The following is a 25,619-nucleotide window of genomic DNA, read 5'->3' as shown; positions in this document are numbered from 1 at the left end:
GGTTGATCTTGAACTCATATCCCTAGTACATTCTGGTCTCTCCCTCCCACTCTTTTCCACACCCAAGGTGGTGGCCAAAGACTTAATGTAAGGTTTTAGGACCTTGCTCGAGGAGTGTTGCTGAAGAAGGGCTGCAGCAAGGGCTGTTGTGGGTGAATTGTCTTCTGCATTTTCCCACTGGAAAGATGGAGCTTAACCTGCTTCTGACTGCTTCTCCTTCCTCTGATGTCTCTCCACCCTCCTTCCTCCCTTTCTCAGCTGGCTGTCAGTGTTACACCTGGCCACAGTTCCCAGCAAGGGTTTTGCTGCCCTTGCTGGGAAGTTCTGAGATCTTCAAACAGTTCTCATAAAAAAGTTGGCCTTTCCTCATAAAGGCTCATAAAGCCTCATAAAGCCTCAGTCTTAATTCAGCTCCTGAAAGCTCACCTAACCTTTTTGAGACACTGATCTCAGTAACCATTGATGAAAATGAGCTTGTTCCTGACGACTCTAGATCAATCCTTGCTTGCCTTTTTGTTCACACAACATATTGGACCCTCTAGATGTGCCTGGTAAACAAGTGTACTTCAGCATGATACTCCTGAAAGCCAAATGTTGTTTGTAGTGCCCTTTCTGGGAGTGAAGAGGAAAAATATTTGCTTTTTTGCATCCTCTATTTGTGTGTTTAAGCTGTCCATCTTTACAGGTCATCAGTTTTGTGACAAGTGGGCACTTCTCACAGACCCTGCTGACATTAGGACGGGAGCCAAGGGATACCTGAAGTGTGACATCAGTGTGACTGGGAAAGGTGATGCAATACAAGCTACGCAGAAAACAGCTGATACTGAGGAGCAGATTGAAAAGTACTGCAATAGTTTGTTTTTTTCTGCTTTCTTCTTTACTAAATACCACAAGAGTCCTCTGCCCTCCTTTCAGTCCTTTCCCTGCTAACTCAGGGTTAATAGAAGTATAACATTGTACACCTGGGTTAACAGCAGGATAGCATTGTACACCTGGCTGTTCTGATGTGCTCACAGAGAGTTTTTACAATCCTCTCAACTAAATTGAAGAGCATGTTAGGGTCAATTCTCTGCAGCTGATAGAGTTGACCATGCCCTGTGGCTAAGTGCCAGATTATCCCTGACAGAAGGTCCATTGATCTGAAACCAGTTAAATACTTCTGAAAAACAGTGAAGTAGGAAGAAAAAATATGAGGAAAAGCTATTCATTCTCCTCTATCAGATGTGTGTGCATGGATATTTTCCATATCCTTAGATAAACTCAAGTTTATCTATGCATTAGCATTCTCCTTGTAAAATAGAGAAGTTAAAGGTTGTAAAGTATGCTGCCAGCATACTTTAAATTTTACAGGAGCAATGTTTCTGGTCAATACCGACATACTGGACCAAATCCATGGAGAGTCACCAAGATGATGAAGGGCTGGAGCACATGGTCTACAGGAAAAGGGGGAGGGCGGGGAGTGTGTCTGTGGCTGAGGGTGTTGGTTTCTTGAGTCTTAAGAAGAGCAGGTTAAGGGGTATCCTACATGAAGAGGGGAGAGCCAGACTCTTTTCAGAGGAATACAGTAGAACAATGAGAGGCTTTAGATGCAGGTTAGAACAAGGGAATTTTGGAACAGATACAAGAATTTTTATTACAATGAAGGCGGTCAAATGTAACAGGACCTAGAGAGAGTTGGGATTCTTCATCCTTTGATATATTCAGAATTTACCGGACAAGGTCCTGAGCAACCTGGTATAACTGGACCTGGTTCTATATCACATAGGCAAGTTTGCTGAGTAGTGCTGTATCATTTTCTTACGGTAAGCTGAAAACATTTTGGTTTAGATGCAGAAACAAATTCATATGACTTTTTGTGTCTTCTCAGGATGTAAGATAACTCAAGATGACAATTTTGTTGGAAAAAATATCACTTTGTTGTCTGAGTTTTTAATTTTAAGGAAATGGCTTCTTTTTTCTTTCAGGAACCTCTTGATTCCCAAAGGCTTTCCATCCGAAAGACCATGGGCCAGATTTTATGTGAGAATTTACAAAGCAGAAGGACTTCCGAAGATGAACTCTAGCATCATGGCCAATGTCACCAAAGCATTCATAGGCGACAGTAAGGACCTTGTGGATCCATATGTGGTGGTCATGTTTGCAGGTCAAATGGTAATTGGGATCCTCTTGATCACAAATATAGGCCTTCTTTCCTATTAGCTGTGCTACAGGCAGGTGATTATGCTGATGTCCTTCATCTTACAGTTACGTAAATTAAGTAAAAGACATATTTCTGTCATCAGAAAGAAAGTTTTCAGATCTTAAATTACGCATGAACAAAGTGATGGAAGCACTTAATGCCAGCGTTCAACATCAGCCTCACAGCAGTAGGTCAGAGTCAGGCGGCAGGAGGGGAAAGAGAATTCTGTAATCTGTTACTAAAACATCAAGTTACAGAACAGTGAATTACCCAGGGTCATATTAGGTAAGTAAGTGCTATGTTCTGGTCTCCCCAGAGTGAAAAAAGGAAGCAGGGCTGAAATCAGTAAAGATGGTTCAGTCTGGATTTTAGGGCTGTGTATTGACTTCTGAATTACTCTGCTGTCATTCAGGACCCTTGCAGCTTTTCTGTGGGTAGCAGAAGAGGAAGTATTTGAGTAGACTCTGTCTCAGTGTTGACTGGTTTCATTGCTCCTGGAGCTCCTTCAAACACCAAACAAGTTGCTACATAGAGCTGCTGAGAGGGCCCTTCTGACTTTGGTGGAAGAGGAGCACAGAGGAGGTCTAGGGGCCTGGTTCCTCTGGGGTACACCCGTGAAACACCATGTGACGGAGCTTGTCTTGATTATTGGTGTAAATAAGGAAAGAATCAAACTGGAAATTATTTTAAGACAGCAATGCTTTCTCTGTGCAAGGAAGCCTTAGGGAGATCTCCAGTTAGTCCTTTACAGTTGTTTCAGGCATGAGAATGAGGCTCTTAGTGCTGATTTTGTGTTGTGTTGCAAATCCAGATTGCAAAGTCTTACATCTCAGACTAGTATGGGTTAAAACAGTCAAATGCATGCAGCTACTTCAGGTTTAATAGAGGGCTGAAGAAGACATAAGAATGAGTCACTGATGTGAGTTTGCAGGCTGATGTGTAAAATATGGGTGTAGAGGTATCGTTGGTGGGTTTCCTAACTCAGTTCTCCCCACCAAATGTGAAAGCAGAAGGGCTGCCACAGCCTGCGGCTGCGCGGACTGTGATACGGTCCTGCCGACTCCTCCAGGCTAGGAGGAAGAGCTCCAGTCTCTACATCCCTAGCACACAGGCATATGCCCAGTATGCGAGCCACAGTAATCATATTTTATACTAGATAAATTGCCTCATTTAAGGTAATTCCATTGGTACATGCACTCTGGCAGCTGTAATGAATTTCATCTTTTATGAGACAAACTGCACTGCATTACCACTACCTAGGTATTTCAAAAGCCATTTGAAGATGTGCAGTTTGTAGCAGAAATGCCAAAGTCTGGCCTCACAGATACGTTTTGTGCGTAAGGGCCCTGAAGAATTAGATCTTATTCCAGGCTCTGATGTGTGCAGGTGAGAATTCTTTAGCCATAATGTGGTCTTTTATTAGATATGGAGAGGAAAATAAACAAGCTAGTAGAAAAGCAGAAGTACTTTCAAGATAGGATATTTGTGCTTTAAAAATGACTGGAGAGATGTTGCTAAGTGCAATTTGTGCTATACTCATTACCATTCTCCAGGCTGACCCCTCTGGGGTTAAATTTACTGGACTTTCATTTCAGGGTCGGACAACAGTGCAAAAGAACTGTGCAGATCCAGTGTGGCATGAACAGATTATCTTCAAGGAAATGTTCCCTCCACTCTGTCGAAGAGTCAAAATCCAGGTCTGGGATGAAGGCAGCATGAATGATGTGGCTTTAGCCACCCACTTCATTGACCTGAAGAAAATATCAAATGAACAAGACGGTGACAAAGGTAAAAGGGAAAATGTCTGTTCCAGAGTATCCCCTTAAGGTAAAACCTACTTGCCTGGGATCTGGGCACTGGCTAATCCCAATTTAGGAATGCTCAGATGTCAAGTGAACATCCATAGTTTTTGTTGATTTTGAGAGACCTTCTTTTGCTTAATTTGAAGTTATATTACGTTGTGCTTGGTGCATGGTGGTCTGCCACTGCCTTTCTTGTTACAGGGCTGCTACATAATTTGGTACCTTCTTTGTGACTGTGGCAATAGTCTGCTCTAGTCCATTAGGGATGACTGCAGTGGGTTTACAATTCGTGCGAGTTTGTGTCAGGCAATGAAAGTACACAATACAAATCACAGGCGGAGGCTTGTGTTTTTGATCTACCCAGTGGGAGCAAAGTGTTTAGGGAAGGATCAACTGGGTGCTGCCGCAGGTCAAGGAGGTACCAGGCACTAGTGTATTTGTCCTCACATATGTGAGGTAAAGCTCACTGTCTGGAGTCCTTTCACTGATGTTTGAGTCTACATGTAGAGCCGTTCTATGTTGTGTCATCTATGTGTGGAACATGGTCAGTTATCACAGCTCAGCAAAGGCACAGCAACTCCTTAAACTTTGCAATTCAAATGTATGCCTGAGTCCTTAATCAGAAAAAAAAAAAGATAAGTTATATAAACTGAGTAGTCACATGCACTTGGGAACAGTTTGGACAAGGTGTGAAAGCCTCTGTTCCTCTCCCACCATGTCCCAGCCCTCAGTCTATGGGAGCAAGCTCTTTTTTTCAAGAGGTGCAGCAGGCCTCATGCCCTGACGTGTGTGGTACGAACACCTTCTGAGAAAGAGCTCCGTACCAGCAGAGACCCTGGCTGGTTACTGGCAGAGGCTCCTTGGTGCCAAAGAATTGCCCTGCAAAATAGCACTCTATATGAGATGGTCCCCACCTGCATAGAAAAGGGTCCAGGCTTGGCTTTTGGTGTGCAAGAGGAAAGATTTCTTGGAGCAGACAGTGAGGAGAGCGTGCTAACACCTAATGGAAATGCCATAAAAGGTGCTTTATCTCCAGGGTTTTTGCCTACCTTTGGGCCTGCCTGGATCAATCTCTATGGCTCACCCAGGAACCACAGCCTCATGGATGACCACCAGGAGCTTAACGAAGGTTTTGGAGAAGGGGTCTCCTTTAGGGGACGTCTCTTCATTGAGATTGCTGTGGAGATACTTTCAGGAGGAGCCCGAGAGTCGAAGTTTTCAAGTATTATCAAGGATATCAAATTGTTATCTAAAGATAAAGACTTCAAAGCACCCAAAGGAAAAGACAAAACTGAGAAAGCAGGAGAGGATCGAAAGTCAGCTCCTCCTTCAGATAAGATGAACTCAACTGAAGTGGAAGTCGAGCCATTCGATGTGCCTTCAGAGGTCAGTATGATATTAAGAGATTGATTGACATGTTTCCCTAAACCTCTAAGGATGGCACTGATAAGTGTATTTGGGTTCAGGCCATGTAATACTGCTTCTATGTGCTCCCTACAGCTTCTCCATGCCTCCATAGTCTTGGGACCTTCCTGTAATAATGCAACACAAATGGAGCATTAATATGTACCTGTAACTCATAAAAAAAATCTCAAGTAGGACTTGATTTCCATAAAACTCAGTCTTCTGTCCTATCGTCCCTTCTGCACTAGCCGCATCCATGTGTTCCTACTAGAAACTTACATGATGTAGTATCTGCTAAATGACAGAGAGCCTATGGGGGCAGCTGGTAAATATAAAGTCTGATTTCCTGCATTCATTTGGGAAAATCGGTAGTTGTCAGTTGAAGTCAGTAGGGAATCACTGCCATAGAAGTTGTGCAAATGCAGAGATACAGCCTAGCCTGTTTTAGTCGCCTCCTTTAACCCTGCATTTGTCAACGTAGTTTTAGATTGCTGATCTCTTTAAGAGAGGGGCTGCAAATCATGTGCTCAGCCTCAACGGGTGTTAGCTGACGTGACTTTCCTAACTCCACCTGTCGTACTGAGTTACGTCATGGGAAGATCTGTGCTACGATGTTTTGAGAAGGTTGTGCAGTTGTGGCAGGGCACGTGGGCTCAGGTGCTGAGCCAATACTTGAGCTCTGATTCTCTGCTCCATCACATCACTGTCTGGGAGCAGCAGCAGCACATTGATGCATATGCAAGCTCTATTTTTTTTAACCCAATAAATAGGAAGAAAAATATTCTCATAACCAATTTTCTTCTGACTTCAGTATGTCATTGATCAGAATGCTGGCTTTTGTAGTGGAAGTCCCACCTCCCACATTGCCTCTTGTCCTTTATTAGATCTGATTCTTGGTCTTTTACATCTCTACAAGTAAATAGGAGAGGAGAAATTGTTCTTTGGTCTTGAGACCTAGCCTTGACAAGTGCTCTTCCTTGGCCTGTGCCCTGGCATTGCTGGCATGAGTGCCAGCTGGAGCAGGTCAAGGAGCGTGTTAGCAGACAAATGGCATGGGTAATTGCAAGCCAATGGTGTGAGCCTGTGCCCTGGTCTTGCTTTATATACTCATATAGTCGTAAATTGCTTCTGTCCCTCAGTTCTTCTCTGAAGATTGTAATAGAGGTGACATGAGAAGAAATTTATTTCCATATAGATTTTCCTTTATATGGAAGAAGTCCATTATTGTGAGTGGCTCAAACCCTATAGTCTTAGGTGCTAGCTAGATACTCCATATAGAGGAACAAACCCTGCTGTAACACCAGTGAATATTAATAGTAGTAATAAGGATTTATTTCTGGCTACTGTGCCTCAGTTTCAAATACAGAACGAGTAAAAGGCAACAACATAATACAGTGATGTTTGATATTCCTTTGTTTTGTTATTCAGCAATATTTCACGCTACAGTAGACACAGTAATTGTATTACAACTCTCTGAAAGGAAAAGCAGGAACTGGAGACATTACAAATAAGGAAAAAAATGTCTCATAAAGCTTCTGAGACATCAGAAGCGAATTACCCAGCCCCACAGCACAACTTTATTGACCTGTTCTGGCAGCAAGAAGACATTAAACTTTTGCAATTTGCTTTCTTTATATCAGGAGATAGATAGATATGTGTGTCATAGTCTCTGAGCCTCATCTTTATCAGGCACCCTATGCTCTGGGTTCGTGCTGAAAATAATCAAAACACAGGGAAGCTAAAGCTACTCTGGAGCTGCAGTTTGTGGTGTTAGCTTTGATATGTGATGCTGCTAATCCTTTCGCTGAAGACCTATGCCCTTTTACTGTGTATAGCAGAGGATTTCAAAATGAAGAGGTCATGGGCTGTGTCAAAAGCTGTTTCTGCTTTGCAAAAGTCAGGGAAACACGTATTCATATACAGCTGATATTTTATTCATTGCCTCACTCTGTTGCAAATGAAGCTAGTACTGACCTTACCTAATGGGCTTCAGTACGTTAGTGTTTAAGCTGTGAAATGAGTAGGGTTTGCATTGGAGAGATTGTGGCAGTCAGGGTGTAAATTTGGAGAGAACTCAAACCATAAAATCTCCTTTGAGCTTAGTCTTGGCTTGGGGTTAATAGCTTGTTTTGTTAATGACCCAAGAGTGCTAGAGGTGTTAGCTGGCCTTCCTTGAGCGAGAGTGTGTGCTAGGGACAACCAGATGCTGGGTCTCCAATGGGTTTAAACAGAGCCTAGCAGAGCCTTAAAACTCCACAAAAGGTGATTTTTTTCAGGGTGTGTGGCTGTGCTGAGACCCTTTGGTTCCTGTGCTTCCAAATTCTGTCAAAAGATGAAAACAAGGTTACTGGGTCACTGGTTTCTGTGCTGTGATGCCAGGGAAGGCAATAAGTGGAGGACTGCACTCCCCCACGCTGAGACCCCACCTTTGTCCTGTGGTTTAAAACACAGCAGGGTAAAAATAATGGACTGCTTGGTTTCAGAACGCTTTTGCACAAGCCTGCCATATAAAATGTGGATACTAGAAATATTTGTGTCTTACTGGTGTCACTGGGAGCTGAGTGTCAAAGTCTTGATTTTGAGCAAGGTCAATGTCTTGAGGGCACAAACACATGTGCCAAACACATGTGTTAAAGTCATCCTATGGAAAGCAGAACCAGGTGAGCACTCCCCTGCCTGGATGCATTATGATGGCAGCATTTGCTACTGCAATGTGAAGGAAAACTACTGCCACACTCACTGATAAATTACTTATATCGGGATGGGGATATTTTGTTGCTGTTGCACTAAAAACCTGCCCTTAAACTGCCTTGAACTGCTATAGATGTATAGTTTGAATGATGGTATGTGAAGACGCTGAAGCCATTTAATAGTGACTACTGGTGAGGCAGAGTATGGAGTGAGGGATAATGACTTTTATGTAACTCTTTTCCCAATCATATCAATTTCTCAGAGAAAAGGTATCACTTCTTTCTACAAATTGTGCCTCACTGACAACCTCAGACCAACAGTAACACAGCTGCTAGAGACTCATAAAGATTCCTCAGTTGTGTAAAAAAGAGTAGAAGGCAAAATAAATGTAATTTTTTCTGCCTCCTTCTTCTCCAATAGATCTATGAAGAGAAATTTGAGGAATTCCTCCTCTTTGGGACATTTTTTGAAGCCACAATGATTGACAGAAAGGTTGGGGACAAGCCAATAACCTTTGAGGTTTCTGTTGGTAAGTGTCTTAAACTCTCCAAAGCAGAGAGGGGGTCTCAGGAGCAAGGGTGTGCTACATGTTATTGAGAGCTGTGTCTCAGGGCTCAGGAGTCAGATTCGGACCAGGGCTTACATTTGAATTAAGCCCTGATCACCATTTCTTTGGGTAGCAGTCAAGCTGGCCATGCTGATGCCTAGCTGTCTCTACTCCCAGGTGCCCTTTGTTAATACAAATCCTTTCACCCACTAGATACAGCAACTCACCCAGTATTTAGCCTCCTAGTCTCTTGGGAGACTACACACAAACAATTTACTCCAGGGCAGAGTTCATTCTGTGGTGCCCATTGCAATTAGTCCCTGGCTGCAAGGGAGTCCCTTTGCAGGGAGGATCCATGTGGACTGTCTTGGACAACCCCATTGAGCCACATGTGGGTCTGAGGGTGTGGCATGGGGGTGATGTACAGCCAAGCCTCAAAATGCATGCACCAGCTAGTCCTCTAAGATCCTCCTGATAAGTCCTGTCCTCTTTCTGAGTAAAGCAGGACTGTATTGTGTGAGGGACTTCCTCATGGCAGAGCTGAATTAGTCTTAGACCCTGGGAGCAGACTAGAGAGAAAATGAAGATATTTTCATGAACACTGAGTGGATATTTTCAAAGCGGAAGAAATTTCCCCTAAGAGAAAAGCTTGAATTGGTCTCATTTCCCTTGCAGGTGTTGGCTAATCTCTGTACTAGCCTCACTTAGAGCCCAAGTGCAGAGTAGCATCCTGGCACTTCCCATCTTTGTGCTTGTGTACCCGAGTGCACTCAACTGTAAGGCTATGTGTACAGGGAGAGATGGCTGTGGCAAACGGGGTAATCAAAGAGTGATATTGATTCCTGCTGAAACTTAGCAGGAAGCGGAGCTGAGAATGACAAGAAACTCATTTGTATAGTTGGACAAGAAATTATAGTGGTACTTGTCAGTATTAATACTGAAGATTAATCTGGCTCTGAATTCTGGACCTGAACGTCTACCAGTGCAGTTGAAATTTGGATCCAAATGTGGCAAATGGCCATTATTTACATGAAAGTCTGAACCAGAAGTCCTGATCAGGATGTCATATGGTGTGATTCAGCACATCCTTCTCCTGCAGGGAATGTTTTCTGCCTCTGTCTAATAAAATCTGTAATTACCAGTCTGATGAATGCACCTCTTTCCCAGTGCTGGTAATCGCCCTTTAAGGCAAAATCCTATCAGAGGAGATGGTTGTATTGTTAGCAGAGTTGTCTGGCATTAGGCTTGAAGCTGGGGCCTCAAAGCATTGTTATTACTAACTCTGCAACCCTACTATGCAAAATTTGTTTGTCTGAAAATGAGCTTTAGCACTTCTGAGATCAGACTTTGAAATGAATATCCATATGTTGTAAAGAAGACATACATTTGCTGTGTAAATCAAACACAGTATTAGGGCTCCTGTGTCTCAAAATATCAACAGCAGTATCATTTTTGCTTCTGCATTTCTTTAGCAAAAGCAGAAGGTCCTGTGGGCCAGCAACCAGAGGATTGCATCACTTAGTGATGGGGGTGGTGGTGTACTAGGTATATATCACATAGGGCAGGTAAGGAAGCACTGTCCTGGAGCCCGAAAAGTAATTGGGACTGACCAGGAGCTTTATAAACTGTGGTATGGCCAGAACAGGTAATGAACAGGAGGGGATAAAGATTTTCCACTGGTATGACTGCTCTTTCTCTTTTTTTAAACCTCATTCAGGTTTACCACCTGCAAGCTAGTCATCTCTTCACTTGTAACCCCGTGTCTCTAGGTAACTTTGGAAATATTACTGATGGAGTGTCAGCAGAAGCTGGTTGGAAAAAGAAGACACGTGATGGAGAAGCAGATGAAAACCTGCTGCATGAGGGGGAGGATGAAATTTCTCATGACCTTGGAGTACGACTGATATCTACCACACCTCCTGAGAAGCCACTGATTACAGGTGGGAACAGGTGAGGATCTGTGTTTCAAAACCTTATCATGCAGGACTCTGTTTCCTATTTTATAATCCTGCAGGACTCATTAATGAACCCTGTCAGCATTAAACACGTTATGGGGAATTGAGTCTTTCAAATCCTCAGTTACATCTTTCACAACAGTATATTTTCTAGGCTCCACTGAAGTGAATGGGCTCTGAGACATTTTACACTCATCTTCTGATCTTGGCCTCATGGGCTCTTGAACTTCTGGTGTTTCTAAAAGGGCTGCATTATACCAACTATACATTGGAAAGCTATAGGAAAGTGCAACTCCTTCAGTGCTATCCCTGGTTTAGGGTCCCATACTCTGATCACAAGTAACATCTACCCAGTGACCAGCTCCAGAAGCAGAGTAACACATCAAAAATGTTGAAATCTGGTCAAAAAAAAGTCAGCTTCCCAGAACACTTTTCAGAGCTAATAATTATAGATGTAGCCTTAAATAACAAGTAGTAACAGAAGTAGGAGGAAATAGTCCTTGAAAAAAAGAATGGAGCAATGGATGAAAACATGCAGAACAGTTCTTCTAAATGGCCTTGTTCATCAACAGAAGTGTAAAGGTTTAATTCATTTCAAAGATGCTAATAAAAAGAAATATTTTCTTTGTTGCTTTGGTAGGTAGAATGATCCTCGATATTGTTGAGTGCCAAGACTAGATGGTACCTCTTTCTTTAGAAGGACAGGTACATGTATAAGGACCAGGTGGAAATTATCAACTGCCATCTACTTGGTTTCTGGAGCTCTCTAAAGTTAAAAAGTGCTTTCATCCTTTCTTGCAATCAATGATTAAATAAGATTAAATAAGAGCTAGTGGAAGAAAACAAGAATGAAAATACCATGGTAGAAGTTTTTGTTTCTGCAGCAAATAAATAAAGAGGGAAAAAAACCCAATGTTTGACAGAAAGATAGTTGCCTCTCCTCATTAACAAGACTGCAGACTTGAGTACAGGCTGGGTTATTATCCTTCCTGAGAGACTGTGGGATTTTTAGTTTTTCCCTTAACAAGAATTTAGATTTAAAGACCTATTGTAAAAGAATGAATCATTCTTCAAATCTGCTATTTTTTTCTTGGCTCACTCCAATATTAACAAAGTTTTCTCTCCTTAAAGATCCCTTTTCCTCAAATTTATGCAAAATGTTGCATCTTTTTCCCCTCTTGTGCTATCTAAAATAGTTTGGCCAGCCACAGATACCAACTAATGTCTTTATGACTGTGATCTCATATTGGCATCTTACTGGTCTCATTGCTGGATATTTTTAGTATTAATCAGTACTTAAGGGGATATGCAATAGTTTGGACAAAATCTGCATTTTAGAATCATAAGCGAATAATAGAAAACAATAACTAGAGTCCATTTTGCAGATTAAACCCACTAACTGATTAAAAGAACAGGCAGAGCCATAAGACTTCTAAAGCATGAAATGGCCAGGAATCGTCCACATATATGTCAAAACATATAGCAAAGATAAGCTAATACTGAAAAAGTGGTCCCCCCCAAACTCTCATAGTGTGAATAATAGACATGAATATTCAGTATTCTATGTGAGTTATTTCATGGCTATATAATTTTTTTAGTAAATCCCATTAAAAGACTCATAAGCTCTATGAATTTCAGTTTAAGACATTCTGGCATTGGGAGATAGTTGAATTGTTTTTCCCTCTTATGAAACAACCAAAATTAATGATTGCCTGAGACCTGTGTAGCTCTGCTGTGCACCAAATTAAATGGGTAATGCTCACCTTGCTGTAAGTTATTGAGGAGAAAGTAAATGTGAAATCCTGTTTCTCTTTTGATATCCCATAGGGCAGTAAAATGAATTTGTAGCAAAGATCTTTATCTTTTTAAACAGAAAAATTCTCACATAAACCTGTTAGGGATGTGCGGAAGTTAGGAGTTATGGGTAGGATGCTCAAGATCAACAAGTGATTGGTTTCTGTGGGCTTGGCTTAGTGGTTTAACACACGTGCCCAGTTCTATCAGGAACGACTTATGGTATCTGAGGCACCCTTACAAGCAAACATCAGAGACCCAGACCCTTCTGGGCCCACAGGTGGATGCCCATGCTTAGGCAACTCAGCCTATTGGGGCTCTGCATTTCAGGAGCAGATGATCAGGACTTTCCAAAAATTTGGCTGTGCTCAGATAGAGAGACCTTGAAACGGAAGAAGCCAAGTCTTCTCTTCATACCAAGTGCACTCTCTTGGACACTTTCTTGGATACCACAGCCTCTCCCAGGGGAGAGAAAATGGTAAATGCAACCCTTTTTTCTGCCAGTTGTTAAACATCATGAAGAGCAGGAGGCTCAGGTAGTTTTATTCTTTATTATTTACAGAATCAGTTTCTGTGGAGAAATACTGAAGGGTCACAAGGCAAGTTGTGCTGGTTTTGACTGGGATAGAGTTAATTTTTTCTGTAATAGCTTGTATGGGACTATGTTTTGGATTTGTGACACAGGGATGCTTTTGTTATTGCTGAGCAGTGCTTACACAGAGTCGAGGCCTTTTCTGCTCCTCACACCACCCCATCAGGAAGAAGGCTGGGGGTGCACAAGAAGCTGGGAGGGGACACAGCTGGGACAGCTGACCCCAACTGACCAAAGAGATATTGCATACCATATGATGTCATGCTTAGCATATGAAGCTGGGGGAAGAAGAAGGAAGGGGATGCATACATTTGGAGTTATGGCATTTGTCTTCCCAAGTAACTGTTACACATGATGGAGTCCCGCTTTCCTGGAGATGGCTGAACACCTGCCTGCCCATGGGAAGTGGTGAATAGGTTCCTTGTTTTGCTTAGTTTGTGCACAGGGCTCTTGCTTTACCTGTTAAACTGTCTTTATCTCAACCCACAAGAATTTTCTTACTTTTACTCTTCTGATTCTCTCCCCCATCCCACCGTGGAGGAGTGAGCGAGCATCTATGTGGTATTTGGTTGCTGACTGGAGTTAAAACACAACACAAGTATACACCAGAAAATAGCTCTCCAGTACAGCCTCTTCTCAGCTGCAGAGCATGTACTGGTGGCATTTGGTTAAAGTCATTCCTAGAAGAACATAAAGCAATTTATAGAGCTTCATATCCATTAAAAACCTCTTCACTGTCCCACCATTATTAAGGAAAATGATGAGACCTCTAGTGTTAAATTGAGTATGGCTGAGCATGGTGTTACATAGGGCTATAGTATTTATATAAAGGGAGGACAATGTGCTTATCAGGTACATGGTTTTGACGTAGTGCCTACCACAACTCTAATCAAAACATCAGGCTTTCTGGCAGTTGTGCATTAAAGTCTCCAGAGCCTTTGCTTATGCTGTCATCTTGCTCATTTTTTTTCAGTACAAGACACTCATACAGCTGAACACGCAAAGAAAGCAGCATTACAAAAAGAGTCAATATGGCAACATGGACCCAAGATAAAAAGTGAGAAAAGAGAGAGCACTAGATGCACTTTATGACTGAGTTATTATGAGTTTGGTATCACTTTTACTAAGCAGGGTCGTGCAGATCAGCTTCTGCCAAGGAGTGTCAATCTCCACGAGCTGTTGCTTCTGAAAAAAAAGCAGCTTTTGAAAGTAATGTGGTGGTGAGGCTCTGCCATGCCTCTCCCACTGTGCAGTGTGTGGAGCCATTGCTCTTGAAGAGATCAGATTTTAATCTTTGCTCCTTTTTCCCTTGTTGCTTCCCATCATTCACAGTATTTCAGAGCTTCTCTGTATGCCTCTTTGCCTGGCTTTTCTCCCACCCTGGAAAGCAGTGGAATTAGATCCACTGACTTCAAACTTTTTCTCTTCAGGGATCTCACAGGTACCAGAAGTGATGTTTGTGTTTGTTCTTCCCAGTACTTACTGGTTAGCACATGTGAACACACTCTGTCATGTCTTTGGTTTCTGTGCTGTGAGAGAGCACCAAACAGTTTTTCCTTCCCATGCCTCCCCCTGAACTTCTCTCTCACCTTTATCGTCTGCTATATACTTTGTTTTCACAGGAACTACCAGTACCTGCCATACAACGAGAGGAAGCCCTGTATCTGTGTCAAGAGCTACTGGGGTGACCAGACCTTTCGTCTGTACACTTCCAACACTCTTGAGAAAATGGCAGAACACCTGGTAAGTGGCAATCATCCTCCCAGGCTTATGTATTCAGTAGAGTATGGCAGTGAGAGGTCACACTCCCCAAAACAGGCCTTCAAAATTTCCCCCAACTGCATTCCTTGCTCTTCATTTTGTGAAAGAGCAGTTGATATCAGCCCCTTCTCTTTTTTTTTCCCCCAAATTTCTTTGATCTATTAGAACTAGTCAAGTATTCCTGTCCACAATTTTTTTTTTTTTTTGGCTGTAGGGTTGTCTTCTTTTCTCAGAAATGTTTTATTCTTTGTAAGAACAGTAAAAAAATTAAAATATGAGATATAGAATAATTCTGTCTCCTATGGCTCTTCCTCTGATGTCTTCTTGCCTAGACTACATGGTTTAATCTGTGTTTATGCTGGAGACTCTTTAATGGGCACTTTTTGGTTTTAGTTTTCCTAAAAAAAAACATTGATAGAGACAAAATGGCATATTGTCTCATGGGCAGCCACTGTGTGCCCTAGTCATAGTGTTTTTCCATAGTGATTTTTTTCTACCCTTCTTTAAAGTTGAGTATGGACAGTTTTCCCTCCTACCTAGAGGAGAATGTTTCCTACTGATGGATCTTCACAAGAGAAGCAAGAAAACAAAGCTGCTCCAATGAGTAGTAGCTTGGACTAGTAGTTGGGGAGACTGGGGAAAGGCCAAAATAAATCATACTGCTGGAGTATTCTCTCTACACACTTCAAGTGTGATGATATATCAAAGGTCTTGTTCTGTCAGTTTACAAGGTTGCCTCCCTCATTCTTCCTAGTCATACAGTGGATGGTGGCATTATAACACTGGCAGAATGACAAAATGCCCTCCTTTACATAAAGTTTTTTCATGTGTTTTTCATAGGAAGAATCATTGGAGCAAGTAAAGGACTTGATCAAGGTTTCAGAGATTGCATCTGAGGAGAAAATGCGGATAAGCTTAAATGATTTTATCAATCAAAGCAGGTAACTACATTTACTAGAGGCATACAGAAAATCAACTTTATATGTTGGCTACAACTTCAAGGCTAGACAAGAAAACTGATGATAATAAAAAAAGTGCAGTAAACTTACTGAGATATATATTTTATTTATTCTGCCATAAAAGCAAACACCTTCCCAAACTGCAGTTTCTATTTATACAGAGAAAATATTTTATTGTTATTTTCAATATTCAATATTGACAGTAGACTACTGTCAATCAAGTGTGTGATAGACATGTTGTAAAAAAGGACAAGGCTAAGATAAAAACAAAGGATTCCACATGCTGGGATAAATCAGTCAGTGGGCTCTGTGTCAGATGACATGGTTGGGCTCAAAATAGATATGAGCCCTAATTTCTAGATATTAACCCTGTTTCTGTGAAATATGTGGAGTTTTTGGACTCTTTGCTTTGAATGTTATAAGTGCCCAATTATTTTAGAGAATTTCAGCATCTGTCTTCTGGTTCATGTACTGCAGCAGACAGAGGCAATTTCATTCCAATATATTTTAGCAGCTCACATTAAAAAACATAACACACTTAAAGAACCTGTTTTTCTTGTTACCCAAGGGCCTTCATTACCATTGCTGAAAAGAAGTCCAAAGGGTTGAACTGCACTGCCTTGGACAAAAAGAGACTCATGCTGTTCAAGCAAGAGCTGGTATGTGTGTTTTTTCTTGAAGCATCGGTGCAATGATGTTAACTGAAAGCATGCTGGTTGTATATTTTAATTTCTATCTGATTTCACCATACTGGAATGCTTTGTAATTAGTATTAATATAGTATCCAAGAGCACTTCTGTACATAAACCCCACTGCGCTTAATAAAGACTTGCAAGACACCCTAAAATAGTTCAGAACATGTTTTTAAATACAAATAAGACATTATAATGATGAGCTGATTTTGATTTTCCATGCATCTTAAAATGGGATGATGCTGAGTTCAGTGGAAAAACACCAAATTAACACTGCTGTTAGGCGTTTAATTAGTGTGGTGGGGGATAAATTTCAAGACTAGTGAAGTCTGGCATTTGATATTCCTGGACCTCGTCACCTCCTCCAGGAGCCAGTGAGAAGAAGCCAAACTGGGTGGAGGTCATCTGAATGTTTATGAGCTTTATTTACTGTTTGTAGCACAGAATTTGGTTGTGACTTCTGTCAGGATTGAGGCCTGATAACTCTAGGTGGTAATCACATGTCTCTTGAGACTTCCATACATGCAGTATACATGCAAAGATAAAATGATGGACATTCACACTTTATGTTCTTCAGCTCCAAAGAGTTGATCACTTTCTGTTGTGACAAAGGTAATTGTTACCTTGAACCAAATGTCCCCATCTTCTGTTTTCAACTTGAATTGGCTATTTTCTCCTTCTGTGTCTGGTTCAAACTACTTGATAATGCATAAAAAATACGTATTGTCTTTCCTGACTGCAGGATGCAATGTCCAGTGATGCCAAGGGAATTGTTCAGCAGCAGAAAAAGAAGATGCCACTGGATGAAATGATGCGTGAGACTCAGAGCTTTATAGATAAAATTCGATTCTTGGTTGATGAGGTAATCCACACAGAAATTCAGATAGATTTAAAGTCCAGGGTTTGACTTTGATTTTCATAATTTCATATGAATAATAACTCCTGGCCTGGTTATCCAAAGCATTGTTTGGATACCTGCACCCAATCCTGTTTTGCATTAAATGAAGCTGTTAACAGACTGTGGTAGGAAACACCGGGCTATGTGGTATGGAGAGGACACAGTACAGAGAGTTTTCTCTTCTTTTTTTAAAGATAAGGTCATCCCATATGTGGGAGATGAGACAGCCTGCTTTCTGATCTGAATTCATGTCTCCACTTGCATGGACTTAGTGATTTGGACCGGTGTGAGTTCAGGAGTCTCTACACTACACTTCACTGTGCAGACACTGCTTAGACATGCTATTAAGCCCGAGAATAACAGAAGAACGGACGTATTTAGTCAGGCCCAAACCCAGCCAATGGAGTGCTATCCCTCTGGGAGCTGTCTGTGCTAGCAAGCAGGGCCATGGCTATTCCCTGGCTCAGAGATCAAGTGGCACAGCCTGGCATGGTTTGCAGCCTACACCCAAATGCTTTTCCTTCCCAAAACAGGGTGACTTTGCTTGCAGTGCCTCCTCGGAACAGCCCCTGGGCTGGTCTTTGATTCAAACCATGCTCAGGCTTTGCTTGGGGAAATGTTATTCGGGACAGGGCAAGGTGATGCCGTGGAGCGTACTCACGAGCAGAATAGATGATCATATGCCAGTGCTTAAGTTTGGCCCTGGCGCTTTTTGGTTTGCTGGTATAGATGAAGTTGATGGTATTTCCATGGTAGGTACTTTCAGCTTACGCAGTCTGTGGGTAAGTTATTTCCTGAGACAGTCTCATACCCAGATTTTTACTTTTAGTTTCTCCTGGAATGATTTATAGAGTGGGTCACTTATTACTCTACAAAGCTCTTTACCTTCAGCTGTGCTTAGTAACGGAGGTTTGGATTGCAAAGCATGAAGTGACAGCCTCTTTTAGTCTGGGTGCACATCTGCCACTCCACAGGAGCCGTGGGGGAATCAGCTCTTGGTAGAGATGTTTTAACAAACAATAATGGTGGTGGCTCATAGGAAGAATCCAGTTTTAGTTCAATATTCCTTGTCATTTAACAGCCACAGAATACAGTGCCTGATGTGTTCATTTGGATGCTCAGCAGCAACAAGAGAGTTGCATATGCAAGAGTCCCAGCAAAAAACATACTCTATTCCCCAGCAAAAGAGCAGAGAGGCAAGGACTGTGGGAAGATTAAAACCCATTTCCTGAAAGTAAGTCTGGGGTGCTCTGAAAACGCAGGTAATGCCTGGGGAGCATTCGATATTTGAATTTCTTCCAGGGATTGTATTTTACAGGTTGATCTTTGTAATGTACTAAAAATGTGTACATGTTCCTATCTGCCACTTACTAATGTTTGCTTCTTACATTTATGCTTGTCCTTCTTTAAGCACTGTATCATTGCCAGGTTCTTGGTGTATGAGTAATTAATTCTCACTACTTGTTATGGCAATGACATATCATTGTTTATCTATAGCTGTATACATAAACAGATAGAAGAGGTACAGCCTTTTTGCTGGCAATGACATCAGAATGCAGCACATGAAAGCCCAGGAGGAGGCTGGTAAGAGATCAGCACACAGCAACTCAGATAGCAAGGAAATCTAGGTATTCAGAGGTAATACAGCAATTATTTGTGCTTGCTATTTAAAATGTGCCTAGGTTTGTGCAATATATGTCCAAAATATTGTTATGGGATTATTCATCTTGAAGGAAAGCCTTAGTGGATATACTCCTACAAAGGCAGTGACCTGGCAGTGGAATATTATGCAATGTAATTATTACTGTGGCCATCAGGAAAAGCCCAAACACACAAGACAATAGTAACTTCATATAATAACTTTTTAGTGGTTTTCACCTGGAGCATCTGGGAGCACTCCCATAAAGCACAGCTAAAGAGCAGATAGAATTATCTAAGCTCGGGTAGTTGCCATAGGTACTTGTCAAGCACAGTACTATTTGCCTGCATGAACAAAAAAATACCATAATTAACTCTCCAGACCCTTCAATATCAAGAATTACCTTATGAACAGAAAATACTAAACATTGAGCTTAGCAGAGCTAGATGAAGTGGGGAGAGGAAGGAAATAATAGTATTCTTTGTCAAGACTAGTAATGTTTTATACTGGAATATGTTTTCTGAACTGCCCGATGGAGTAATACTTTTAGCAATACATGGGACTAACTATTAGAGACCAGCAAAACTGGATGGAAAGGAAAGTGGGCTGAAGTCTGGGAAAAGTAGGGCATCAGCTAGCACTGATATGCTTGCAGCTATTAGGCAGCCTGCACAAACTTCTGCATATTAAGCAGTATGCCATTTACATAGACTTTCAACCGAGAAAACTACTCATTTCTTCCCTAAGAAGTTCCTTATGCTAAGTGAGTGTCAGGGCCACTCACTGTGGAGAAATGCCTTTATCAGTGGATCAACTCAGTGAATGCTCCTTTATTTTACTCTGGCTTAGTAAGATTCAACATCCAGCCATCTCTCTTTCTTGATCTTGTTCATGATGGGTGGATTTTTTTCTTCAGTTACCAGGCAAGCGTCCACTGGGCTGGACTGTGCAGGCAAAGGTGGACATCTACCTATGGCTTGGACCTGCCAGCTATGCCCACAGCATCATGGAGAATTTGCCTGTAGGATATGAGACTGAATTACCACCTAACACCAACTCAGGGCACAGTGTGGTGCCCTCACCTGCCTGCCTGCTGTATAAAAGTAAGGCACTGTTTCTTCTCCATGTTAGCAGTTAAGAGACATTGCCCCAGAAGCTCTAGTTCAGAGGGTGGCACAACCTCTATCTAATGTAACTGTTCTAAGATGAACACAGCTTAGCACCTTTTAATCAGAAAAGGCTGATGTTGTTGCCAAGTCATCAGTCCTACCACTGACACTTCGCAGATGTCAGGGGAAGAAAGAACCTTTTCACTTGCAATTTATGTTCCCTGTCCCATGGGTCTGTCACCTCGTAATGAGGAAGTATCCTTCAGTTCTCCTGATGAAGCTGCCATGTTGAACACCTAGTAGCTAAACCAGTGACATAAGGGAGATCAAAATTAACAGTTAACAACCTTGCAGTAGAAACTTACATTGGACGTTGGTTTTAAGGTAATACAGAAGTCTTACACAACCTCTGAGTGTCTCAGCTGTTTGTATAGTGAGACAGCACTAGCAACAGTTCCCTTTGTCAGATCCTGGTTGGACAGCAAGTGATGAATCTTCCCTTCCTACTTATGTGCTGCATCATTTCCATGAAGCTGACATTACTGTTTTCTTTGCAATGACGTAGCCCTGCACCTCTTCCAGCTGAGAGCCCACATGTATCAGGCGAGGGGGCTCATTGCGGCTGACAGCACTGGACTTTCCGATCCTTTTGCAAAAGTTACTTTCACATCACACTGCCAGACCACTAAGGTAACTTCCAAAGTCTCTTTCAGTACATAAAAGCCTTTTTTTTTTTTTTAATTAAGCCATGAAAAGGAAAAATCTTGGTTTTGTAAGGAGGTACCTAGCAGCAAAAGTTAGATGTCTGCTGCTAAAGGGCAATTCCTGACAGTTCAATGCAAGCAAGGCAAAAGTTTAGGTATAACCCACTACTCTGACATGAGGTGTAGTAGTACTAGTTTATTTTAGCTTGGATGTCAGATTCTCTGGGGCTACTGGGGCTTTGTAGCAAGTGAATTACCTTTCTTTACATCTTTTTCTATACGTTTTAAGTTTGGGCTGTTGTCATTGCCTGGTGTGAGGGTGAAACCCCATGGTTCTCTTTTCCTGTGGTCTATGTGTGCAATGATTGAGCAAAGTGTGAAGACCTTCCTATGGCTTCTGTAGCCATACGAGCCAGCATGGCTCTTTGCAATGAAATTCGGGAAAGCACGCGGGTGGTTTTAGACTGGCAAAGTTGAAATGAGCTGAAGACAGAGAGGTGTGAGATGTTCTGCACCACTTAAATGCTGCAAAAATGTGCCCATATGGTGTGATTTCACATCTCCCTCAGGCGTCTCCAGGGGCTAAGTGGTCTCCTGTGGACATTTGGTGGAGCCTCTAGAGAGAAGGGGGAACTTCTACAGAGCTCCAGCAAGAAGGGTTGAAGTACAGCCCTGGCAAATGATCAGGAGGATGGTCCCTCACAGAACATGAAGACTGACTTTCAGAGGTCCTTAGCCCTCTACAAGTACCCCGGAGTTAAAATGGGGCTGCAAGTCCTGAAACCCATGCCACAAGCAGAATTTGCTGGGCCAAATATGGTTTTGCATCAGGAAAAATATTTAACCCTACTATCCATCCCTTCCCCCAAAAAACTCCTCAGAAGACTGTTTTAATTAATTCTAAAATTCCTCTGACACCTTCTTCTCTTATGGAGCAAGTTCTGTAGCATGTGCCAAAGGGAGCAAGAAGCAAAAACCTTTCTCTGCTTTAAGTTGTAGGTGCCTGTTTGTGCTGCTTTTGCCTCAAGGATATGAATTGATTTTTTTTCTGTAATGTGATTTTAACTTACAATAGAAGTTGGTGAATGAAGCCAATGAAGTTAGCGTTTAGATGTACCAGATGCAGGAAAATAGAATTTGGCCCAGGAAAAATAGGATTTTATAGGCACAGAAGTTTTAAGTGTATTCACTGCTTGAATAAAATATTGCAGCCAATAACTTCCATGTTTTTAGAAGATTGTCAGCCAAGTGCCAATAAAATGTAGTCAAGAGCCTTATTTTCATTTGAAAGAACGATAGCAGGTTATGAGTAATTTTACAGTTGGCATATTTTTCCTCTTTAAATATCTTTGTTAAATATATTTCCTGCCAAGACAGATAAAACATTGTCTATGATGAAAAGCCATAAGCATCCACATAAGCCAAATTGCAACAAATTAAAAACTATTGATTTATTATGAGTGATCCACTAATATTTTTTTTCCCCATTAAGTGTTCTGTGTCATTACACTGAAGTAAAAACAAGATTGGAAAAAATATACCCTGGAGAAGTGAAAATTGGCCTCAGTTTAGGGCAGAGGCTTTATTTTAGTAGCACTGGACATGCACCTGCTTTCCTAAACCAAGAGCTTTCCTCTAAATTTAATATTGAGCTTTGTCTACACAGACTGGTGGTCATGTATTGATATGCTTGTGAGGGGTCTGTGAGGCAAACAGGGAAATGGAGAAACTGGAGATACCGGCCTCAGGGTGAAAGAATCATGTTCTTCTGGATGGGAATAGCTGCTGAAAAATGTGGTGTCTCAGACAAGGAATTGTTCAGGCTGTGGGAAAGGATGTGACCGGCAGAGCCGCCCTTCTGCTGAAAGACTCCCAACCACCCAGTTCATAGCTCATCAAGCATTTCCTCTCTTTCATTAGATCATTTCTCAGACGTTATCCCCCACCTGGAACCAGATGCTACTCTTCAACAGCATTGTGCTTCATGGTGACAGAGAGGAGATCGCTCAGTTCCCACCAGAGATCGTCATCGAGCTGTATGATGACGATGCAGTGGTAAACTCGAAATCCTTCTTAGTAAATACCTGGGCTTTTATATCTTACTGCTCGTGGGAAAGCAAAGCAAAGACATTAAATGGATGACCTCACTGAATGGAACTCAGTGTTACAGTGGTTTGCAGTAGTTTGCATCTGAAAACAGCCCCGAGACTCACTTTTTGTCCTTGCAAAGCTATGGCTTTGTTTTTTCCCAAGTGAATCTTACTCCCAAGGGCTGGCTTACAGAAATCAGAAGCATCTTGCCTCACCTCCCTTTCACACAACTATAAGTATTGTATCTAAGTCTGGGGAGGCACAGATTTATCTCTGACCATGCACAGTCTCACTGATTGAATATAGAGCTCAGAAACTTTGGGTGCTCTGAAGAGGTAGTAAGTACTCAGCTCTTCCATTTTCATAGCTGCCTTGCATTTTACCTCGCTTTTTCCTTCAGGAGAATTTTTTTTTTCACAAATACTAAACTCTGCATCATATTGGCTCCTATGGCAGCTGTGAAATTCAAATGCATTTGACACCTGTATTCTCCTTTATTTAGGGTAAGGCAGAATATATTGGGTCTACAGTGGCTGCCCCTGTGGTGAGACTTGCAGATCAAAACTATGAACCGCCTAAACTTTCTTACCACCCGGTGTATTGTGGAAATCTGTCAGGAGGAGACCTTCTTGCTACATTTGAGCTTCTGGAGGTAAACTAGACTTTCTCGATCATTGCACTTTTACACCCTGGGCTCACAAAAGTGGCCGTGGCATCAAAGCCCATCACCTTCTTGAATTAATGGGAATTGCAACTGGAAGAGCATCATTCTGCTGTTGGACCTCATAGTCCCTATGCAATCTCTGTCACTCCCTCTACCCTGCCAGGGGCCACTATCTATGCACACACCACTGCCAGCCCCTCGTATGCTCTGAGCCTCATTTGCCCATCACTTGCCCTGCCCTAAATTGGGCTCTGGCCTGAGAAACAACTGTGAAAATCTCTCTGCCATTGCAAAGACCTGCTCTTTGGAGCAGCACATGGTCCTGACTTCAGAAACCTCAAAGCTCTCAATACTGCTTTCATTCTTAGGAAAAGGAAGATGGATAAGGATTGGATTAGGGAAACTGAGTTTTCAGGTAACCCTAACATATTAAGAGAAATGTTACACTGTTTTCCATCTTTGAGACAAAATGCAAATTCAGCTTACCTTTGGGGCTAGCCCAGCAGATGCATGAGTGGGATATATCATGCCTGACATTTCAGAGAATTTCAGTGGAAATTGCAGAGCCACCAGTTAGAGGAAACTTCTCACTGATGAAAACCTACAGCAGTATATTCTGAAATCTGAAATGGGAAAAATGTGGAACTCTGTGACACGTTGTACAGATATTCCCAAGATAAAACAGGCTTCATGGGCTAATTATTTTCTTGGTGAAAGCCTGAACTATGACACCATCTGGAACATTTCCTCATTATGTTGGGTACCTAGGCATAGAATCTAGTACCTTAGCCATAATTTTACCATTTTTTAATTGAAATCCACTCTTTGGTGAACAAAGAGAGCATTGTGTTTTGTTTTGCCACCTTTTGGGACAAGGGAAGCAGCACTGCTTCTGGGATATATCCAAATATGCCCCTAAGACTTCTCTAGAGAATTGACAAGAACTGTAAGTAAAGATCTTGCAGTCCTTATTTTCATGCTCTGTATTATTCTTCTCAGTGACAACACTCTAGAGCTTCTCACATGGCGGATAATAGCAATATGAGCATTAAACACATTTTCAGGAAAAGATATACGCTGGCCACACTATTTCTGATACAGAAAGAAGATCCAGGGAATCTTGATTAGATATTGGTCTTAGGTTTTGCAGTCCTGGAGTGCAGTTTAATAAAAATCTTTAATGAGACAGTTCTGTCCTCAAATGTGAGATCTCACCAGCCTTCTCCTAAGCTGTGTCCTTTGGAACTAATCCGTTCTCACAGCTCTAAGAGGAGACACAAATAGCTACGTATGTTCTAATAAAAAAAAAAAAAAAAGAAAAAAATGGTGCAGGTTTGAAATTACATGTGCATAAGTCACTGTATCATGTAGATTAATATATTCTTCTCGATCACCTGTCATCAATACTGAAGTCAGGCAATGCAATGAAAGTGGGTACCCTGAGCTGTGAACTCTGTGCAGGGACATGACATCTGGTATGTGATCTGGTTCAGGTGATCTTTGCCTCTTGTTTTATTTAAAGTATCTGTTAATCTATTATGGGGTAAATTTTTGGAGCATATAATGTCAGTTAATATAGAGTTGAAGCTCTGAATATCATTAAAGCTAAATAGGTGGATTTCTAGACAGACAGGTATTGTTCACAAAGTTGTGTGTTTCTGTTTGGCTTTTTAAAGAGCATCACAGAGGTGATTGATAGAAACCAGATATATTGGGGAACACCACCACCAGACCTCGATCTCTGGCCTTAAATTCCACAAAATCTATTAAGCTAATTGCTTTGGATTTTTCCTGATAAGAGTCAGTAAACCTGTGCATGTGAATTATTGCTGTTAATTACGTGAATACTCGCATATGCTGCAGGTGCTATGCTAGAAGATATGTTTTCCACCCATCTCCTCCTTCACCTACAAGGTACTAGGCAACACATCCTTGCTCCCTTGTGCTAATTAAACTCCTACACAACTGTACATAACTGCAGATGACAGACAGACGGCCTAGTTGAATGAAGCAGGAGACTTCAACTTTAGAGATTTTTTGAGAGCTGTATCTCAGCTGCTTCACCTTTCAACAGTGACAAGTTAGCTCAGGAACAGTGAAGCACTCTCAACGTTGTGTTTCTTTTTCCCAGAAGCTGT

The 25,619-nt window shown here is 41.7% G+C and overlaps 1 protein-coding gene across 1 annotated transcript in view; it reads left to right on the top strand.

The window, feature by feature from the left end:
- Positions 1 to 25,619, top strand: part of FER1L6 (fer-1 like family member 6) — a gene marked incomplete at both ends in the record, with an annotated part of 90,156 nt that overhangs the window by 26,373 nt on the left and 38,164 nt on the right. Inside the window, 15 exons of the mRNA XM_081996879.1 lie at positions 686 to 842; positions 1,965 to 2,151; positions 3,775 to 3,967; positions 5,018 to 5,367; positions 8,497 to 8,605; positions 10,393 to 10,573; positions 14,587 to 14,707; positions 15,566 to 15,666; positions 16,253 to 16,343; positions 17,119 to 17,238; positions 18,356 to 18,508; positions 19,830 to 20,016; positions 20,588 to 20,712; positions 22,647 to 22,781; positions 23,320 to 23,469. Of these exons, the coding sequence (XP_081853005.1) occupies positions 686 to 842; positions 1,965 to 2,151; positions 3,775 to 3,967; positions 5,018 to 5,367; positions 8,497 to 8,605; positions 10,393 to 10,573; positions 14,587 to 14,707; positions 15,566 to 15,666; positions 16,253 to 16,343; positions 17,119 to 17,238; positions 18,356 to 18,508; positions 19,830 to 20,016; positions 20,588 to 20,712; positions 22,647 to 22,781; positions 23,320 to 23,469 (2,360 nt within the window). The remainder of the gene's footprint in view (positions 1 to 685; positions 843 to 1,964; positions 2,152 to 3,774; positions 3,968 to 5,017; positions 5,368 to 8,496; positions 8,606 to 10,392; positions 10,574 to 14,586; positions 14,708 to 15,565; positions 15,667 to 16,252; positions 16,344 to 17,118; positions 17,239 to 18,355; positions 18,509 to 19,829; positions 20,017 to 20,587; positions 20,713 to 22,646; positions 22,782 to 23,319; positions 23,470 to 25,619) is intronic.

This window comes from Phaethon aethereus (assembly GCF_964289735.1).
Source record: "Phaethon aethereus genome assembly, chromosome: 2".
NCBI classification, from domain to species: domain Eukaryota; kingdom Metazoa; phylum Chordata; class Aves; order Phaethontiformes; family Phaethontidae; genus Phaethon; species Phaethon aethereus.
Note: the sequence above shows the minus strand (reverse complement) of the source record. Positions and strands in the feature narration are given on the sequence as shown.